The sequence below is a fragment of the Eutrigla gurnardus genome (genome assembly GCF_963514095.1).
Source record: "Eutrigla gurnardus genome assembly, chromosome: 16".
Lineage (NCBI taxonomy): Eukaryota > Metazoa > Chordata > Actinopteri > Perciformes > Triglidae > Eutrigla > Eutrigla gurnardus.
In genome coordinates, this window is record NC_139927.1 from 9,193,024 (window position 1) to 9,208,268 (window position 15,245).

The following is a 15,245-nucleotide window of genomic DNA, read 5'->3' on the forward strand; positions in this document are numbered from 1 at the left end:
TTGAGAATTTTTTTTTTGTAGTCTGTTTCTTCAATAGGTATTTGTCTCTTTTTTTTTCTGCTATGTTCGTCGGTGGAGTGGAGACAACAGTGAAGGACATTTTTTGGCAAATGAGCATGAAGAATCTCCGGGCGCGTCGGCCCAATCGGCTAGCTCGGATGAGAAGTCGATTACAGAGATAAACAAAAAGACAAAAATAAAAAAACTGAATAAAAGACACCATTTATCTGCTCCCTCTGAGGTGGTCCTTCTCCCCTGTCTACCCCTCAGTTCCACCCGAAGACTGAGGTAAGAACAGTATTCAACATTGTGCTAGGGAAGAAAATCCCACGTGTCCCAGTGAAGAAGGCTTGGAGGGATGGATGAATGGACGGACGGATGGGTGGGGGGTGGTGGGTGGTGGGTGGGGGGGGTCACGGTGAGTCCAAATGAAGGTGACAGTTGTGTCCGTGGAGCTCTGATGTCTGTCCTCGTCGCCGATCAGAACTGGTACCACTTTTTGTCTTTGCACTTCAGCATCATCTGGAAACAGAGAGATATTTTAGAGAGACTCCACATGCATACACTGCCCTCTAATGGTTAAATAGTGTAAGTGCTCCACTGCACTGCACCACATGTTGACTGAGGTTCTCATACAGTTGGGAAATTTGCATTTCTCAAAAACATGTGCTCTCCTTTTCTTAATAAACTTAATAAACTGAAATTTAAAAGTAAAAAAAAAAAAAATGTATGTATTCTGGGATTATTTTTCAATATGTGAAGCACTGCACACATGCATGCATGTATTTACTGCTCTCTCCAGATTCTAGACCTTCAACCGTTTTCCTTTTACCTCGTGGGCGTGTTTGGAAAAAGAGTCCGCGCTGGCCATCATGGCGGCCGTCCTCTCATCCAGCTCGCCCAGCTTCTGGCCTCTTTCATCCAGCGCTATCCGGGCACGGGCCAGATCGCCCACCACGCCAGACGCCGCTCCCTTCATGCCCTCGAGGCCACCTGGGCCCGGGATGTGCTGGGCCAGGCTCCGTGAGGCCTTTCCAGACGATATCTCACCGACTGAGTTCGGGAAAAGAAAGAGGGTGAAGCGTGAGGTTGAATCAAGAAATCATTTTTATCCGGATATGTGTAGGCTTGGCTTACATAGCTCCTCTCTGTCCAGCGACTGTGCTCCTCCCCCAAAGAGGCCTTTGAAGAACCCTCTGTTGGGTGCCTCCGGTGTCTCCACTGGTGTAAAAAGTTCACCCAGCATCTCCTGAAACATCAACACACACCTGCTTCACTTCTGCTGCCTGCGTCTATTTATTTTGCCATCCACTGCATAGACATAGCATGCTTCATACAGAGTCTAGTATACAGTTTTTCAGGTAAAATATGCATACGAATATACAAACCGTATATGCACATTCCCAACGATATTTCCTTTATCGCATCTATCTTTAATATCAAATGTTTTCCATTGGTGCCAGTATGCAGTTCTTTTATGCCCCCCAAGACGTAGGACCATGACTCATTACATCCACAGGCGTGCCGTGCTGTATATAGAGTACCCACTGACCTGCAGGTTTTCACAGGTGTCCTGGCTGTAAGTGATCCTCTGGGCCTCGGTGGGGGAGCACAGGTACATGGCCTGGCCCAGGTTGGTGAAGCAGAACGTCCTGGCTATCCGCATGTCTGTCAAAGGCAGGTAGTTTACATCCATGAGCGGTCTCAGTCCCGGCACGCTAGACAGGGGGGGAAACAGAGGTGATTTATGGGAGAATATCATAATGCTGCCTTTAAATGCCTTTTATAATGTAGCCTTGATCAGCACCTAAACACACAGGAATTATTGAAGTCAACATGTTATTAAGTCAACGGCATGTTTCAAACTTCTGAAACATTGATGGCATGGTCACACACACACACACACACACACACACACACACACACACACACACACACACACACACACACACACACACACACACACACACACACACACACACACACACAGCTGGGCATCCTTGCTATGTCAGAGGCCCATACGGATGGCTGTTCTGTCTCGCTCCTCTAGGGACGCAAATATTAATGAGGATGAGGGACAGACTTTGACATCCTCACTTATACTTCCACTCATCTGGTACATCTGTGTGTGTGTGTGTGTGTGTGTGTGCACGTGTGTGTGTGTTTGCACGTGTGTGTGTGCATGTATTTCAGCATATTTTGTTTTAAAAACCCAAAATCAAATCAATCGTGTCTACTGAGGAAATAAAACATACAAAGCACAACAGAATCCAGATCAGATCTACTTAAATCCAATCATATCAACACGATGCATTCAAACTGACTTTGATTGATGCATTATAATAATATTTCCGACGGACGTGTTTCTCACCTGAGGGTCATGATGTGGCCGTTGGCGCAGAAACACGCCAGACACACGCCTTGGCTCATCTGCACCACGTCGGCCCGCAGGATGAAGGAGGTCTCCGTGATGCTGTGTTTGTAGATGCAGGTCTGGGAGGGGAGCGAGATGACTTTGGCCTGTTTCTCTGAGCACACCACAGCGTACTGGCCGTCGTTGAGGTCCTGGGAGGTGGACGGGGACACCGAGACGGGCCGGCGCTTGCGGACCTTCTCCCTTTCCTCGCCGTCCGCTGTAACGTTGGGTTCGAACCAGGGCTCGAACGCAGGGGGCACCATGGAACCTGTCGAGTCCAGGAAAGCCATCCGCATGATGGTGCCCTTCAGCCGCACCAGCATGCCTAAAGAACGGAAGGAACATTTCAATTCAAATATATGTTTCATGGTGTTTGCACAAATCAATCTGGATTTCATCTCAGCAATACACCTGCCATGCATCACTCTATTTCCCAGTCCCACTCCCCACCTGTAGGTGAAATGATAACAGGCTGCAGTTGCCGTTGCTCCCCAGCAGGTGGCAATGTGAGCGCTAGAGCCAGCACGGTGCCCAGCGTGGTGCCCACGTGCAGGCAGGGCGTCAAGGCGCTGTCGCCCTTCCGCACGAAGGTCTCGCTGAAGTGGAAGGAGCTGATGGCCTCTCGTGCCTCCTTGTCGATGCTGGTGACGCTGGAGGAGCGCGAGCGGCTGAAAGAATTGTCCCGGTGGTCTAATGGGTTGGCACCCCGCGGCGGGCATACAGACAGGAGGACAGTAGGGAGAAAACAGAGGGAGGTAAAGCACCCGCAAAGCAGTCTAAAACAAGAAAGACATCACAGATGTGCTGAAACACACAAAAAAATACAATTATAAATAAAAAAAATAATCGTAAATTAAACACTTTGGACCTTTTGACAGACATTTTTACAGAAAACTCCAAGACGTTTGTACTGATCTCTGTAAGATATATGATGTAGATACAGAAAATTGGGAGGGAAATTCTTAATAGTGGTTAATATATAAATATGTAATTTGAACTGTCTGACAGAGCGGCATCACCGGAAACCTCATTGATGGTGAATTTATATCACACATACCTTATATTATATTTTATACAATAGACACAAATTCGATGCATTTTCGAAATGTTCATTAGCATGAAAGATCTGACTACCAGGCACTTTGGTTACATGTGAACAACACCGGAACTCTTAAACAACCATACAGGTGAATGTTTTGGCACTTGCACATTTTAATTGTGTCCCATCCAGTGTTCTCGGTGCTTTAGAAGAACGTTGGACACACCTGAAGAAGAAAATATCTCTTTGGTTTTTTGTTTTTTAAAACTGGCAATGTTTGTACTTGGGGGTTGAATTTGTAAGTTACCAATCAGACAGAGAAAGAAAAGACATGAAGAACACAGGAGAGAAAGAGAAAGCTGCAAAAGTAACAGAAAGCGTTACGGTGAGATGGAGTGTGCATAGTTTAACTCAGCACCACTGACCTCTATAGAACACCCACCAAGGTCAAAAAGTGGGAGTCGGAGCACAGTAGATTTTTTTTTTTATAACTGAATTCAGTTCCAACTCTTAGATTTAGCTCATTTCCAATTCTGGTCAGATCAGTGCTACTTTTGTCTCATGCAAACTTAGGAGAATATCTGCACAGCTTGCCAATTGTGAGGCGAATAACCGGCTAAAACTGGAAACCGATGGGATGTGGTGGAGTCCAGTCGAAGTGAGAGAGATATACTGCATTTCACACAAATTGTTTGGAGACAAGTCAAGGCTTACCCAAGTCTGGCTTTAGCTCAGTAGGCAAGCTTAATTTCCGTGACATCTTTGCTGGAAAAAAGAGAACATCCCTCTTTACAAACATACATCTACGCTAACACACGATGCCATGCAAAGCTACAGAACCGGCCGTTGGGCTAGGATTGTGCACAGAGCTAGAACACAGGGGAAATCGACAAAAGGCTTGTGGAAACAAAGTGCCGACTGGAGGAGCAAGAATGCTTTACACAGGAGAAGATACTGCGTAAGGACTCAGAGGGAACCCTGTATATCACAGAGGCATGCTGTGGAAGACAAAAAAACAAAAGGACGTGACCTCTGGTTGCACAAAGCCCTGCAAGAGAGGACTGGTACAGTGAGACACCAAAAACTGCACAGCCATTCAGGAAACCTCATGCCACGGGAGCATGCACCGAGAACAGGAAGGCACCAGGAAACAGAAAATACAGAACAGGAGATGGAAGAAGACAGTGAAAGAGATGGTTACTGAAGTAGTCTGATGCCTAGCTCTTATATTATATGTCATATTTTCTATTTCATGACCCAAAACTGCCTCGGCGAGAACAAAATACACCCGACAGCTGTATGTGTGCATACATTGCAAAATGGGTTTTCAAATCATTCAATCTTTCAAAAGAGTGAACTTATAAATAGAAACAAGGATGAATGAAGGTCTTAGATTTTATTTCTCTGTCTGTAGGAGAAAGAATGAATTACGCCTTTATTCAGACGTTACATCCACTAATGTTAGTAGAGAATAATGGCTAGTTAACACATCTACAGTGAAGACATTGGTGACTTTCTATCTACACCATGAATAAGAAGGATGAAGGGCCAACGCCTCAACTCACAGGTGTAACCAGACGGATCAGCAGAGTGCTGAATATCCCCAGGCTGGGAACACTTTGCTTTAACAGGGTTCAGACTAATTAAAAGAGGTCAGGATAGCTAAAAAAGTATCTATAAAGGTGGTCTGAGAAGGTCTGGTCTGGGCACGGTCAAGACTCCGGTCTCTGACGAAGCAGTCATTTTTTAGATACCTACTCACGATGTCCTGATTCTGGGAAGGATCCAGAAGTCCCGGCCTTCCGCAGACATAAAACACATGACTTTTGAGCAGCGGATGAGTTATTATCTGTTTCATCAACACACACGGAGGGCACACAGACGACACAGTGGGACAGATGAGTTGCTCCCCCTCTGTGGTGTCATCACACCGCACTATGGACGGAGCCCATCATGTCACTCATCGACAGGACGGATATCACACGCAGGCACATTTACGGTATGACACTCGTGCTACGTACATGTAGCATGCAATGTGTGTCTAAGGCATTGTGTGTGTGTGTGTGTGTGTGTGTGTGTATCTGCCCTGCTTCCAGGTTAGTCTCTGCTCCATGACCTTTCACTTCAAGACGTACAGTTTTCTAACCACGGATTTGAGTAGAGACGCAAAAAAATTGAATAAAAAAAAAAAAGCGAGCGTTGTTTGTAATTCAATAGAGTGAGAAACAAAAGATCGTGGAACAGAAGTTAACCCAGAACTGAACTCTGGTTTCTCTAGTGTATGTCTCTGACCATGACACACGGAGGACAGAGACATGGGGGGGGGGGAGGGGTCCTGCCTATGCAGCCTCTGAGGATTTGGCCAATCTTACCTCCTCTACCACCTCCATTGTAGAATTGCTGTAGATTGCTGTTTGACATCAACACTTTTGGGGATGTAAGGGGGAGAGTAGAGTAAATGTGCAGTTAGAAACACCCTTTGTGTTATTACTATGCACTACTTCTATTCCTCTGATGTTTAGGACACTGGTTTGACTCAAAAACCCTGTTTCATGTAAGAACATAATTAAGAATTCATAAAAGAGAGACTACTCATACTTTATTACTGCCTTCTTTTTTTATGTATGACATTTAACTTTTGGGTACCATAACGAGCAAAGATTCTAATGTCGAACGGAAAAATTAAAAGATTAATATTCAGTGTGAAAATGAGGAAGAGGAAGAAAAAAAGGTCTGTAGAGGAGTATTGTTAAAAATGAGGGTTCCATAAAAGTTCTTTCTGAAGAGCTGAGGTTCTACCCATAACCAGTCACTTCTGAAGAACCCTTTTTAAAGAAAGTGTTTTGTTCTTTTGTGAGAGTTCTATTTTCATCCACACGTACATTTTTGGGTTCTTGTTAGCGCTCTTAGTAGGTGTAAAGGTTCTGTTTAGAAGGTCCACAGAGGGTTGTGGGAGAACCGTTCTGGGTGGAATCTTTCAAGCTGAAAAACACTGGTTCTAGTTAGCTAGTTTATTTCTAAGAGTAATAACAGTAACTTGCTACTGATTATGCTGTGTGTACAACCTTACAATGTTAAATAACAGCCTGTTTTCATGTACATCAAACTAATCCAATAATTTAATTAATAATCTTGAATGAAATGGCGCCCCGAGGGTCTTAATTCACCCGTCCATACATCATCACGGTAAAAGAGGTGAATCTGCATGCAAAGACAATCTAAATCGTTGTCTTCCGCTGGCAAACAGAATAAAGGTTAGCTGAGGGCTAAATAACTGTAAAAGGCAGATGTCTTTTTTGCAGGGAGGCACCTTATCGCAGCCTCTGTCCTATGAATAATGCAGAGCAGACAGATGTATCACACCACAGTCTGGTGGCACCAGAGGCAGGGGGGAGCTGGGACAGGCATCGTACCTGCAGCAGGACTCCAGACTTTGAGATTTGTTTTCTGCGTGACCTTTAAAAAAAAAACGTCCTTATTTTCAGTGCCAAGATGCCACTAATGAGATGGATCTGGGCTGTTCTCTCCTCAAGCACCTTCATCTGAAATACTAATGACGTAGATTAAGAAGGCGAGGAGTAAAAGGGCAACGGAGCGGCGTACTGTTGCAACACACAGTGTAGTTCCCTCTGTGGCGGCGGCGCAGTATATTAAGTGCAAATGGGTTCGTTTTTATGCATTTTTGGTCATATTCACTCATATGAAAACTCAGTAATAGTCTGCAGATACATTTAAATGTCTAACTGACAGAAGATCACCGCTCCGAAACCAAGTCAAAAGTTAATCCACATCATCTTCCGACTGATACAATGCATTAAACTGTGGAATAGTTTCCCCAAATATGCAATTATGCAGTTAATGAATATGTGAATATACCCACGGCCCTTCAGGTTGAACTTCTTTATTCTCTGATTAATGCAAATGAATGGGTTTCTCTACCAGAATGCAGACTTTTGGTTTAATTCAATTCATAATTCTTAGCTGTCACACAGAGTTAGCGTCATAGAGACGGGATACTTCTACGGACCGGAACCCGGTTGTGCAGCATTCCTCGTGAGATTAAAACAAATGTATTCCTCTCTATCGATCTCTGCAAAGTGGTGAAAGAATGCATGCCCCAAATGGGACAATACCCCCATAAAGGTTTGGTAATAAAGACAAACAGAGCATTTCTATAGACCGGGGTAGAATGAAAATCGACAGCCAGACAATTTTTATGGTTCTGTATAGAACAATTTCAATAAAACGGTATTAAAAGTTAAGTCTCCACTGAGGCATTAATCTTCCTCCCTAACCAGAGTTCCTCTTGCATTCATTTACACAATATCACAGGTCTGCTTTATCTCTGGTTCACTGTTCCAACGCCTCTGCTATATGCCTCCCTCTTTTCATTAGACGCTGAAGGACATGTTACCTGAAGTGGGGGACTTGCAGCGGTCCTCTGATGTGGCCGAGCCCTCGTTGATGTCACACAGACCTGCAGCAGAGATCACACGATTCAATTCATACGCAATAAAGCCAGCTGAAAAGAACCACTGGGGTGTTTCATTCTGTGTAAGGATATACTCCTTCTTGCTTTCTAAAACACTGCAGAGAAGCTCAGTTATCACACTGGGATTGCTGTACAGTAGGAACGTTGTCTTCACTTGCAGCTGTGTTCATTTCATTAATCAAGTCTTCCAAAAATGATCGCTTATATATACTATTTTTGCTTTAAATGCCCATTTCTATAATTCAACCTGTTTGTCATCAGATAATGATCTTTGGTGAAATTAGTTTGACTAAAATGACAAAAATATTGTCTTGGCTGGACAAGAATGACTGAAATATACAATATAATTTGATGACCAAGATTAGATTAAAAAAACAGCAGACGAGAATAAAAAGTAAGAAAAAACATTAACTATAAGTGATAACTAAAAGTATGAAGGATAAAAATGACAAAAGTATTTTCATCTAAAGCTAAAATATCTGCTTAATGAACACAGATTAAACCCAGCAGTCGGTTCCACTCATAAATTCAACATAATGAAGATTTTGTGTCTTTAATGTTTCTTCATCCAGTTTGAATTCCTCCCGTTGCCGCGTGCGTGTATAACTGTGTGTGTGTGTGTGTGTGTGTGTGTGTGTGTGTGTGTGTGTGTGACATTGTCCTGTGAGGCAGAAAGCCAAGCAGACAGCAGCTGGACGCCTGATTACTGCTCACACTCGCCAAGCTCTGACATGTGCCAGCCCACTGCTCACCAGTCAGCGACACCAGCTGCTCCGTGTGTATTCACACGTGCACGCGTACACACGAGCACGTGCACGCCTGCGGCGGTTTTGCGTGCCCGCGAGCGTACGTACCCACAAACCATCGCAAAAATAACTCCCCTCAACGTCCACAGTTTGCTAATTTCATCCATCAAACTTGTGCTTAGGTATGGGCGGTGCGTCGTCATGACACTGCGGCATCGTGGAGGTAGCTGCACCGCCGTCCTCTAACACCGGGGGGCAGTGTGTCCATACGGGAAAGCATCTTATTAGCTGTGAGTGAGACTATGAGGCTGCAGTGGGAGTGTGTGTGTGTGTAAAAGGGATGGGCTGTGAGAGTGTGTGTGTGTGTGAACGACAGAAAGAGAGATGATGGACGGAGAAGGAGTTGGTATTTGTGTAGTCAAAGTGCTTGGTGGTGTATCAGCCTGGATGGTTTTAGATGTGCTGTTCTATGACTTCATCCGGCCTCACATGAGCTCAGAGACGTCCGGACCCGGGGGGGGGGGGGTTCCTGGAAACTCACCATCGTGTTCACTGAAAGATTCTAACACTATCACATCCGGCATCGCTGTCCCTGAAATACAGGGAGCAAGTCACAACGATCGGCTACTTATCTTTGGATACGGGTCTCGATTATGAAAGTAACATTACACATATCACCAGAATGGACTTTTTAAGTATTTCTTTATCTATCTATTTGCAGGATTACCCGACCAGTCAGACTACAATACAGAATCACCTTCAAAATCCTGCTAATTGTCTATAACATGCATAATTGTATGTGCATGTTAGTGGGCGTGTCGGTGTGTACACAGACGTGGGTTTTTTGGTTGCAGTGTGAAGAAATAGAGAAGGGACTGTGTCTTCGTCATTAGTGCTGAGCCCAGAGTGACTTGCAAGTTTGTTGTTCAGCCATCAAGCTTTTGATTTCGGGGCAAAAAAAAAAAAAAGGCTTGGCTGTATGATTAGTCAGCTGAGGACATAAAACAATAGTTGTGTCTGCACTATAGTGGCAGGAAATAAAAATAAATGAATAAAACTACTGCTGTGTGCTGTCAGAAACTCCTCTCTGTTTCTCCCGTTATTTATTACCTCCAGAGGGCTGCCGTGTCTTCCTGGGCGAGCGGGGCTGTCTCTGGTAGGGGTCGTTGGAGCCGTACAGCTCCACCGTCCCCAAGTTTAACACCACCGTCTTCTGGATGTAGTCCACCACCGCCAGACCGTTGCTGTTGCCGAACACCACGCTGGGGACGGGGTGACGGAGTCGGGGAGGAAGTGGAGGAGGGGGGAGGGAGACAGAGAGATGAAAAGGCACATCAAAGGAGACGGATGGTAACAATGTAGGGAGATTTCATTTGGCCCAAAAACAGCTGGAATCGTGTAAACCGTGTTGACAGACCTGGTTGTCGTCGGAGTTGTGAGCATTTGGTCTTTACGCATTTTAGTCACTTTCATTTTTAACTTCACATTAGCTTGATGAGGATAATGAGGATGAGTCGTGGGCACTGAGAAGACTTGGTTAGCGTACTTACAGGCCGTAGGAGGAATTGAGTGCCAGACTCGTGATCTGCTGCGGAGGCTCTCCGCTCACCCACACTAACTGGACCACCAAGTCCACCTGGTATCCTCCAGACTGCTTCAGAGGAGTACTGCGCACTCTGGAGAGAGGAAGACAGGAATAGGAAGAGAAAATGAACGGGATAGAATCATAAAAAAAAGAGACATTTCATAAAAGAGAATGAAGTTCTGGCTGCGGGTCGAGGGTCTGGCATGAGTGGCTGCGAGGGGATGAGAACGCTTCAGGCTGTGAATAAGTCTGTGTAAGAGCGCTCGAGGCAAAAGGCAAGACTCTCGTGTGTGTGTGTGTGTGTGTGTGTGTGTGAGTGTGTGTGAGAATGTGCTCCTGGTCCTCATGAGGGTTTAGGTAATTGGTTTATGTGTGTGTGTGTTTCATACTTGAGGCAGGGCATGTTGCCTCCGTCAGAGTTGTTGCTGCTGGTGGAGGGGTGAGAAGGCGGGCCGCTTGTCTGAGGGGAGGCACCGGGGGTGGGAAGGGCCGACGTCTGTTCTCCCCCTCCGCTTCCACCATCTGGAGACTCTATGTCGTTCAGCTCGTACTGCATTCGCACCTCTAGTAGCTGTACGAGACGGAGGGAAGACGAAGAGGCATTGGACAGGGGGATCATCAGAATTATTATAAAGGCACAAAGCTGTCGTGTACAATAGTTGTATGACCCAGAGTGACAATCACAAACAGTCACTCTGATAATAGAGATTTGTCGGACATGTGTGTGTGTGTGTGTGTGTGTGTGTGTGTAGGCAGATTGAGAGTCAGAAAGTTCCTCCAATACTGAAATATTCCATTTCTTCTAAGTCCTCCTTCAGGCAACTTCTCTGCAACCGCCGCCTTCGCATCTCACACACACACACACACACACACACACACACGCACACACACACACACACACACACGCACACACACGCGCACACACACACACACACACACACACGTTCATGAGCTCTTTTGCATTCTGTCAGTCTCATTAGCCCCACTCATACGTGGGTGTGAAGAGTGATCGGCGCCCTTCTTCTCACTTCTCACTCTCTCTCCTCCTCTACCTTCGTTTCTAAGAGGTTACGGTGTTTGACCTTGTGGGAAGGGAGATCGTTCTCCGAATTACAGCTTCGCTGCAAGTGCATATCTAGTCCTGGTCCACGGCCCAGTCACACGCTTCGAGCGTAGGAAAAAAAAAAAAAAAAAAAAAGGTGCCGGAGATTTCTCCGACGCATGCATCAGCGCTCGCTGGCAGTCATCCACAGGAAAAAAAAAAGGCTTCCAGCAGGACAGTGGCTGATTTGAATCATTTGTTGGAAAGAACAAAAGAATTGGATAGTTCAGACAAACTCTGCTGAACACATTAAGGGGGCAGCAGCCAGGAAATATGTAAATTCACTTACAGATCTGTGAGCCAAAGCACATCACAATGCCTCCCACTCACTCTGATTGACAGGTGATCTCTGTCTCGGGCAAAAAAACCACCACAACAGTGACCGCCTCGCAGGAGAAATGCAAAATTATAAAAAATATAAAGCTGGTTCCCAATTTCACACTCCAGTGCTCAGAGAATGGAAGCAAAGCATATGCAGTGTGTGAGCACGCCCTCTTGTAATATAGGAGCGGCGAGCACGCTCACACCGATTAAACAGCGTTTCTCTTTACAGCGCGCCATTAAACGCCGACTCCCATAAGCACTCACGTCGCATGCATAAAGGCGGATTATAATGACAGTCTAGCTTTGCTTGTTCACTGCTCTGTCTGTTGGCATGGCAACCATACTGCCTTTGACGAGGCAGATATTTGAGTGTGTGTGTGTGTCAACACCGTACAGTACAGACAGCGAGTGCTGAGAACAGCTTATAGAAGCAAAATGTATTCTAGATGTAGTTTCATTATGTGAATGATTTGATGTCACAATCAAAGAAGGGAGAACAGACGTGTTTTTCTGTTATTCTATAATAAGAAGCCAGATTATAATCTGTTACCCACCTGCACCACCTCAGTGGTTACTTCCAGTTTGCTGAAGCGGTAGATGACGACGTTGGCCGACACCCCGGCCACACAGAGCATCCGGCTCTCGGGGCACCAGGCCATGATCTGGATGGCAAAGGGGTCTTCGTCGGACACCTCGGTGCTGCCCTTGTCCTCCTTGGACCGGTTTCTGTCGAACACCTTGGCTGTTTTGAGTTTGTAGAGCACCTGGAGCATTACTGGGGGGAAAGGGGAGCAATCCAATAAGACATATGGAATCTGACTCTTAATAATAGGAAATCAGAGGCAACGTGGGGCTTTGAACGTCAATAATGAATTATAACAACACTACATTTGAACCAAGCTTATGTTTGTATTAACTTTGTGAAGCCTGGTGCTCAAATTAATTCATACATTCATTTATAAAAAAATTAATAAAGTTGGAATAATTTGCAAATGTCTTGTCTTTTATAACACCAAACTAATGTTAATGCGTGAATTAATTTCATCTGACACATAATGTAATCATTGCACCTGGTAGAAAGTGATTAATGATGCATTTCAATGGGAACAAACAGAGGATGTGCCTGAAAACAAAATATTCCAACTTTATGTGTATTAGGTTTCCTTTGCCTGATCTTAAAAATACACACAAATAATAATAATTTCTTGAATCATAAACAAAGCTTAGCAGCTGAGAGTACTCACTTGCAGAGGCATCCCAGAACTTCACCGTTCCATCAGCGTGGCTTGGAATGAAAAAAAGGAAAGGATAAAAGATAAAAGTAGAGGAACAAGAGAGGGACATACATTCTGATGTCTAGGTAGTCAAATATCAATAAACAACAATGTTTGGTCACCAATGAATCATTAAACACCATGACATCCATGAAGAAATAAATGGTTTCTCTGATTTGGCGTGAAATCATGAAAAAAGCGTGAACATTGCTGTTTCTTCCTCCTCGAAGTTTAGTTGCATCTGAGTGGATTGCGAGGGAACTATTTAACAGCCTGCACTCTTAGAAACAGAGACAGAAGCCGTACAGATAGTAATATGGTATGTAGGGGTGAGGAGAGAGGGAGATAGGGGAGGAGAAGTGTCCCACACCCGAACCTCAGTGTCACATCCTCGGATGTTCTGTTAAAAACGCCCCTTCTCCCCTTGATGACAGCTCGGAGCCGGCTAATAAACGGAGCGGCGTGCCCACGATTGGAGTGTAGAAAGACTAACAGTAAATACTGTGATGGCGGCTGTGGAGACCCGACAGTGCAGCAGAGGTGAAAGTAATTGAGTTGCGGCAAGACGATGATGCTAATGCTAATGAAATCAGCGCCGTCTTACCCGGTGATGATGATCTCCGGGTAGCTCTGTGTGCCTTGACCCCAGTTCCCACCACTAATAGGCCATTCCTGGAGAGACACACACATGTACATGTCAATAAACAGAATCAACAGAAACATTGATTTAAAATAGATGACATGACCTGTGTGAATGTGAACGGGGAGAAAAAAGGGAAACGTCTCAGTCTGTCTTGCAATTATACATTATGCACGTCAATGAGTGTGTGTCTCCATCTGAAACCGTGTGTGTGGCGGCGGCGGCGGCGGGGGGGTTTGGCTTTGAACACGCTGACACATACAAAGGTCATCAGGATGAGTCATGGTGATCTTTATGTGAGAAAGCCCTCCTGCAGCTCATCCAGGCCTTTGCTTAACAAAAAAAAAAAAAAAAAAAAAGGAAAGGAAAGGAAAAAGCAGCAGCCAGTTTGGGTCAGTACATGCTGACATTTCTGACAGAAAGCTAGAACAAGGCGACAGGGAAAAGAACATGGGCACACATAATGGCTGCGAGAGCAAAGGGGGGCTGTCTTAGATGATACAGGGAGAAGGGAAGAGGAGGAGGAGGAGGAGGAGGAGAGGAGGTGTGAAAGAGAGAGGACGACCGTGAGGCAATGTGACACATTCATACAGTCCCGTTTAGATCCACGGAAATATATTTTAGCACCACGGACGCCGCATGCAGTCCGTAGCAACAAAAAAACAAACCCTCACGTATGTGTCTTTTATCCAGTCGCCCTGTTGTTTGAAGGTGCTGCGTGGAACATTTACATTTCTAATTTAGGCGTTTAGCTCTTTTACGACGCCGCTATTCGGAACGACACGGAGGAAAATTCAACCCCTGGGATGCTATTACTCTGTTACACGTCATTAATCTGTGATGGGAGGTGTGTTCAAAGGGGTTATTTAATGACGGAGCAGCAGGCAATCCATTCTATTCCAAAAGTAAAGCTCGTCTGCTTCCGTTTAAGAAACGGTTGCAAAAGGAATGATGACAAGGAGTGGTTTCTGTAGCGTCACACTTATTACCGTTGTAATTGGTACTAGTAATAATGAGGCCAGAAGTCGACAACCATCATGTATCTACGGGGCTTTCCTTCCAAACTGATTTCTATAGTTCCTATAATCAGTACTAAATGTACTTTTAGGGGCCGCTTAAAATTAGTATGTTCCCCACCCTTTTTCTTAAAATACACCTTATCCTAAAATTGTTATGTGGTTGCATTACTTCCAATCTAATAAGATACCACTGTTATATGTATTCCTCTTCCACAAACTGTTTATCGCTTTCCCTTCAGCTGCAAAATCGCTGAACCCCCGAAAAGAAGCCCTTGATCTTCAATCCTGAGGGTCTCAATCCAAAGTGGCACTCGTGAACATTTCCATTTAAATAAATGTCTGTTCAGTCCCCACCCATCGCTGAAGGGAGTCACCATGGCGATCGGGCCGACGGTCCACTCATAAAAGTATTGCAAGATTTACCTATTCGGCAAATATGTCGTCTGCGGAGACATTCCTGGAAGCAAAATGCTGTATCACAGTTTTTCTCCAATGTATACATACAAAAAAATGTAACTATGAACACAATTCTGAAAACTAAGGCTTCACCGCTTTAAAGAATTCCCATTTAGATTCTCACAACGGTATCAGAAGCATGGCCGATAAGA

At 44.9% G+C, this 15,245-nt stretch overlaps 1 protein-coding gene across 3 annotated transcripts in view; it reads right to left on the bottom strand.

Moving 5' to 3' along the window:
- Positions 1 to 208: 208 nt before the first annotated feature.
- stxbp5a (syntaxin binding protein 5a (tomosyn)) overlaps positions 209 to 15,245 on the bottom strand; it is a 74,110-nt gene continuing 59,073 nt past the window's right edge. The window contains exons 13-27 of one of the 3 annotated variants that reach the window (XM_084030760.1): positions 13,583 to 13,650; positions 12,949 to 12,989; positions 12,259 to 12,479; positions 10,668 to 10,849; positions 10,244 to 10,369; positions 9,804 to 9,955; positions 7,870 to 7,932; positions 5,828 to 5,881; positions 4,170 to 4,220; positions 2,867 to 3,148; positions 2,372 to 2,741; positions 1,553 to 1,718; positions 1,138 to 1,249; positions 833 to 1,053; positions 209 to 522 (exon numbers count right to left, since the gene is read on the bottom strand). In XM_084030760.1, the coding sequence (XP_083886886.1) occupies positions 481 to 522; positions 833 to 1,053; positions 1,138 to 1,249; positions 1,553 to 1,718; positions 2,372 to 2,741; positions 2,867 to 3,148; positions 4,170 to 4,220; positions 5,828 to 5,881; positions 7,870 to 7,932; positions 9,804 to 9,955; positions 10,244 to 10,369; positions 10,668 to 10,849; positions 12,259 to 12,479; positions 12,949 to 12,989; positions 13,583 to 13,650 (2,151 nt within the window). In that variant the 3' untranslated portion in view covers positions 209 to 480. The remainder of the gene's footprint in view (positions 523 to 832; positions 1,054 to 1,137; positions 1,250 to 1,552; positions 1,719 to 2,371; positions 2,742 to 2,866; positions 3,149 to 4,169; positions 4,221 to 5,827; positions 5,882 to 7,869; positions 7,933 to 9,803; positions 9,956 to 10,243; positions 10,370 to 10,667; positions 10,850 to 12,258; positions 12,480 to 12,948; positions 12,990 to 13,582; positions 13,651 to 15,245) is intronic. The other 2 variants (XM_084030758.1, XM_084030759.1) reach the window with 2 other exon arrangements.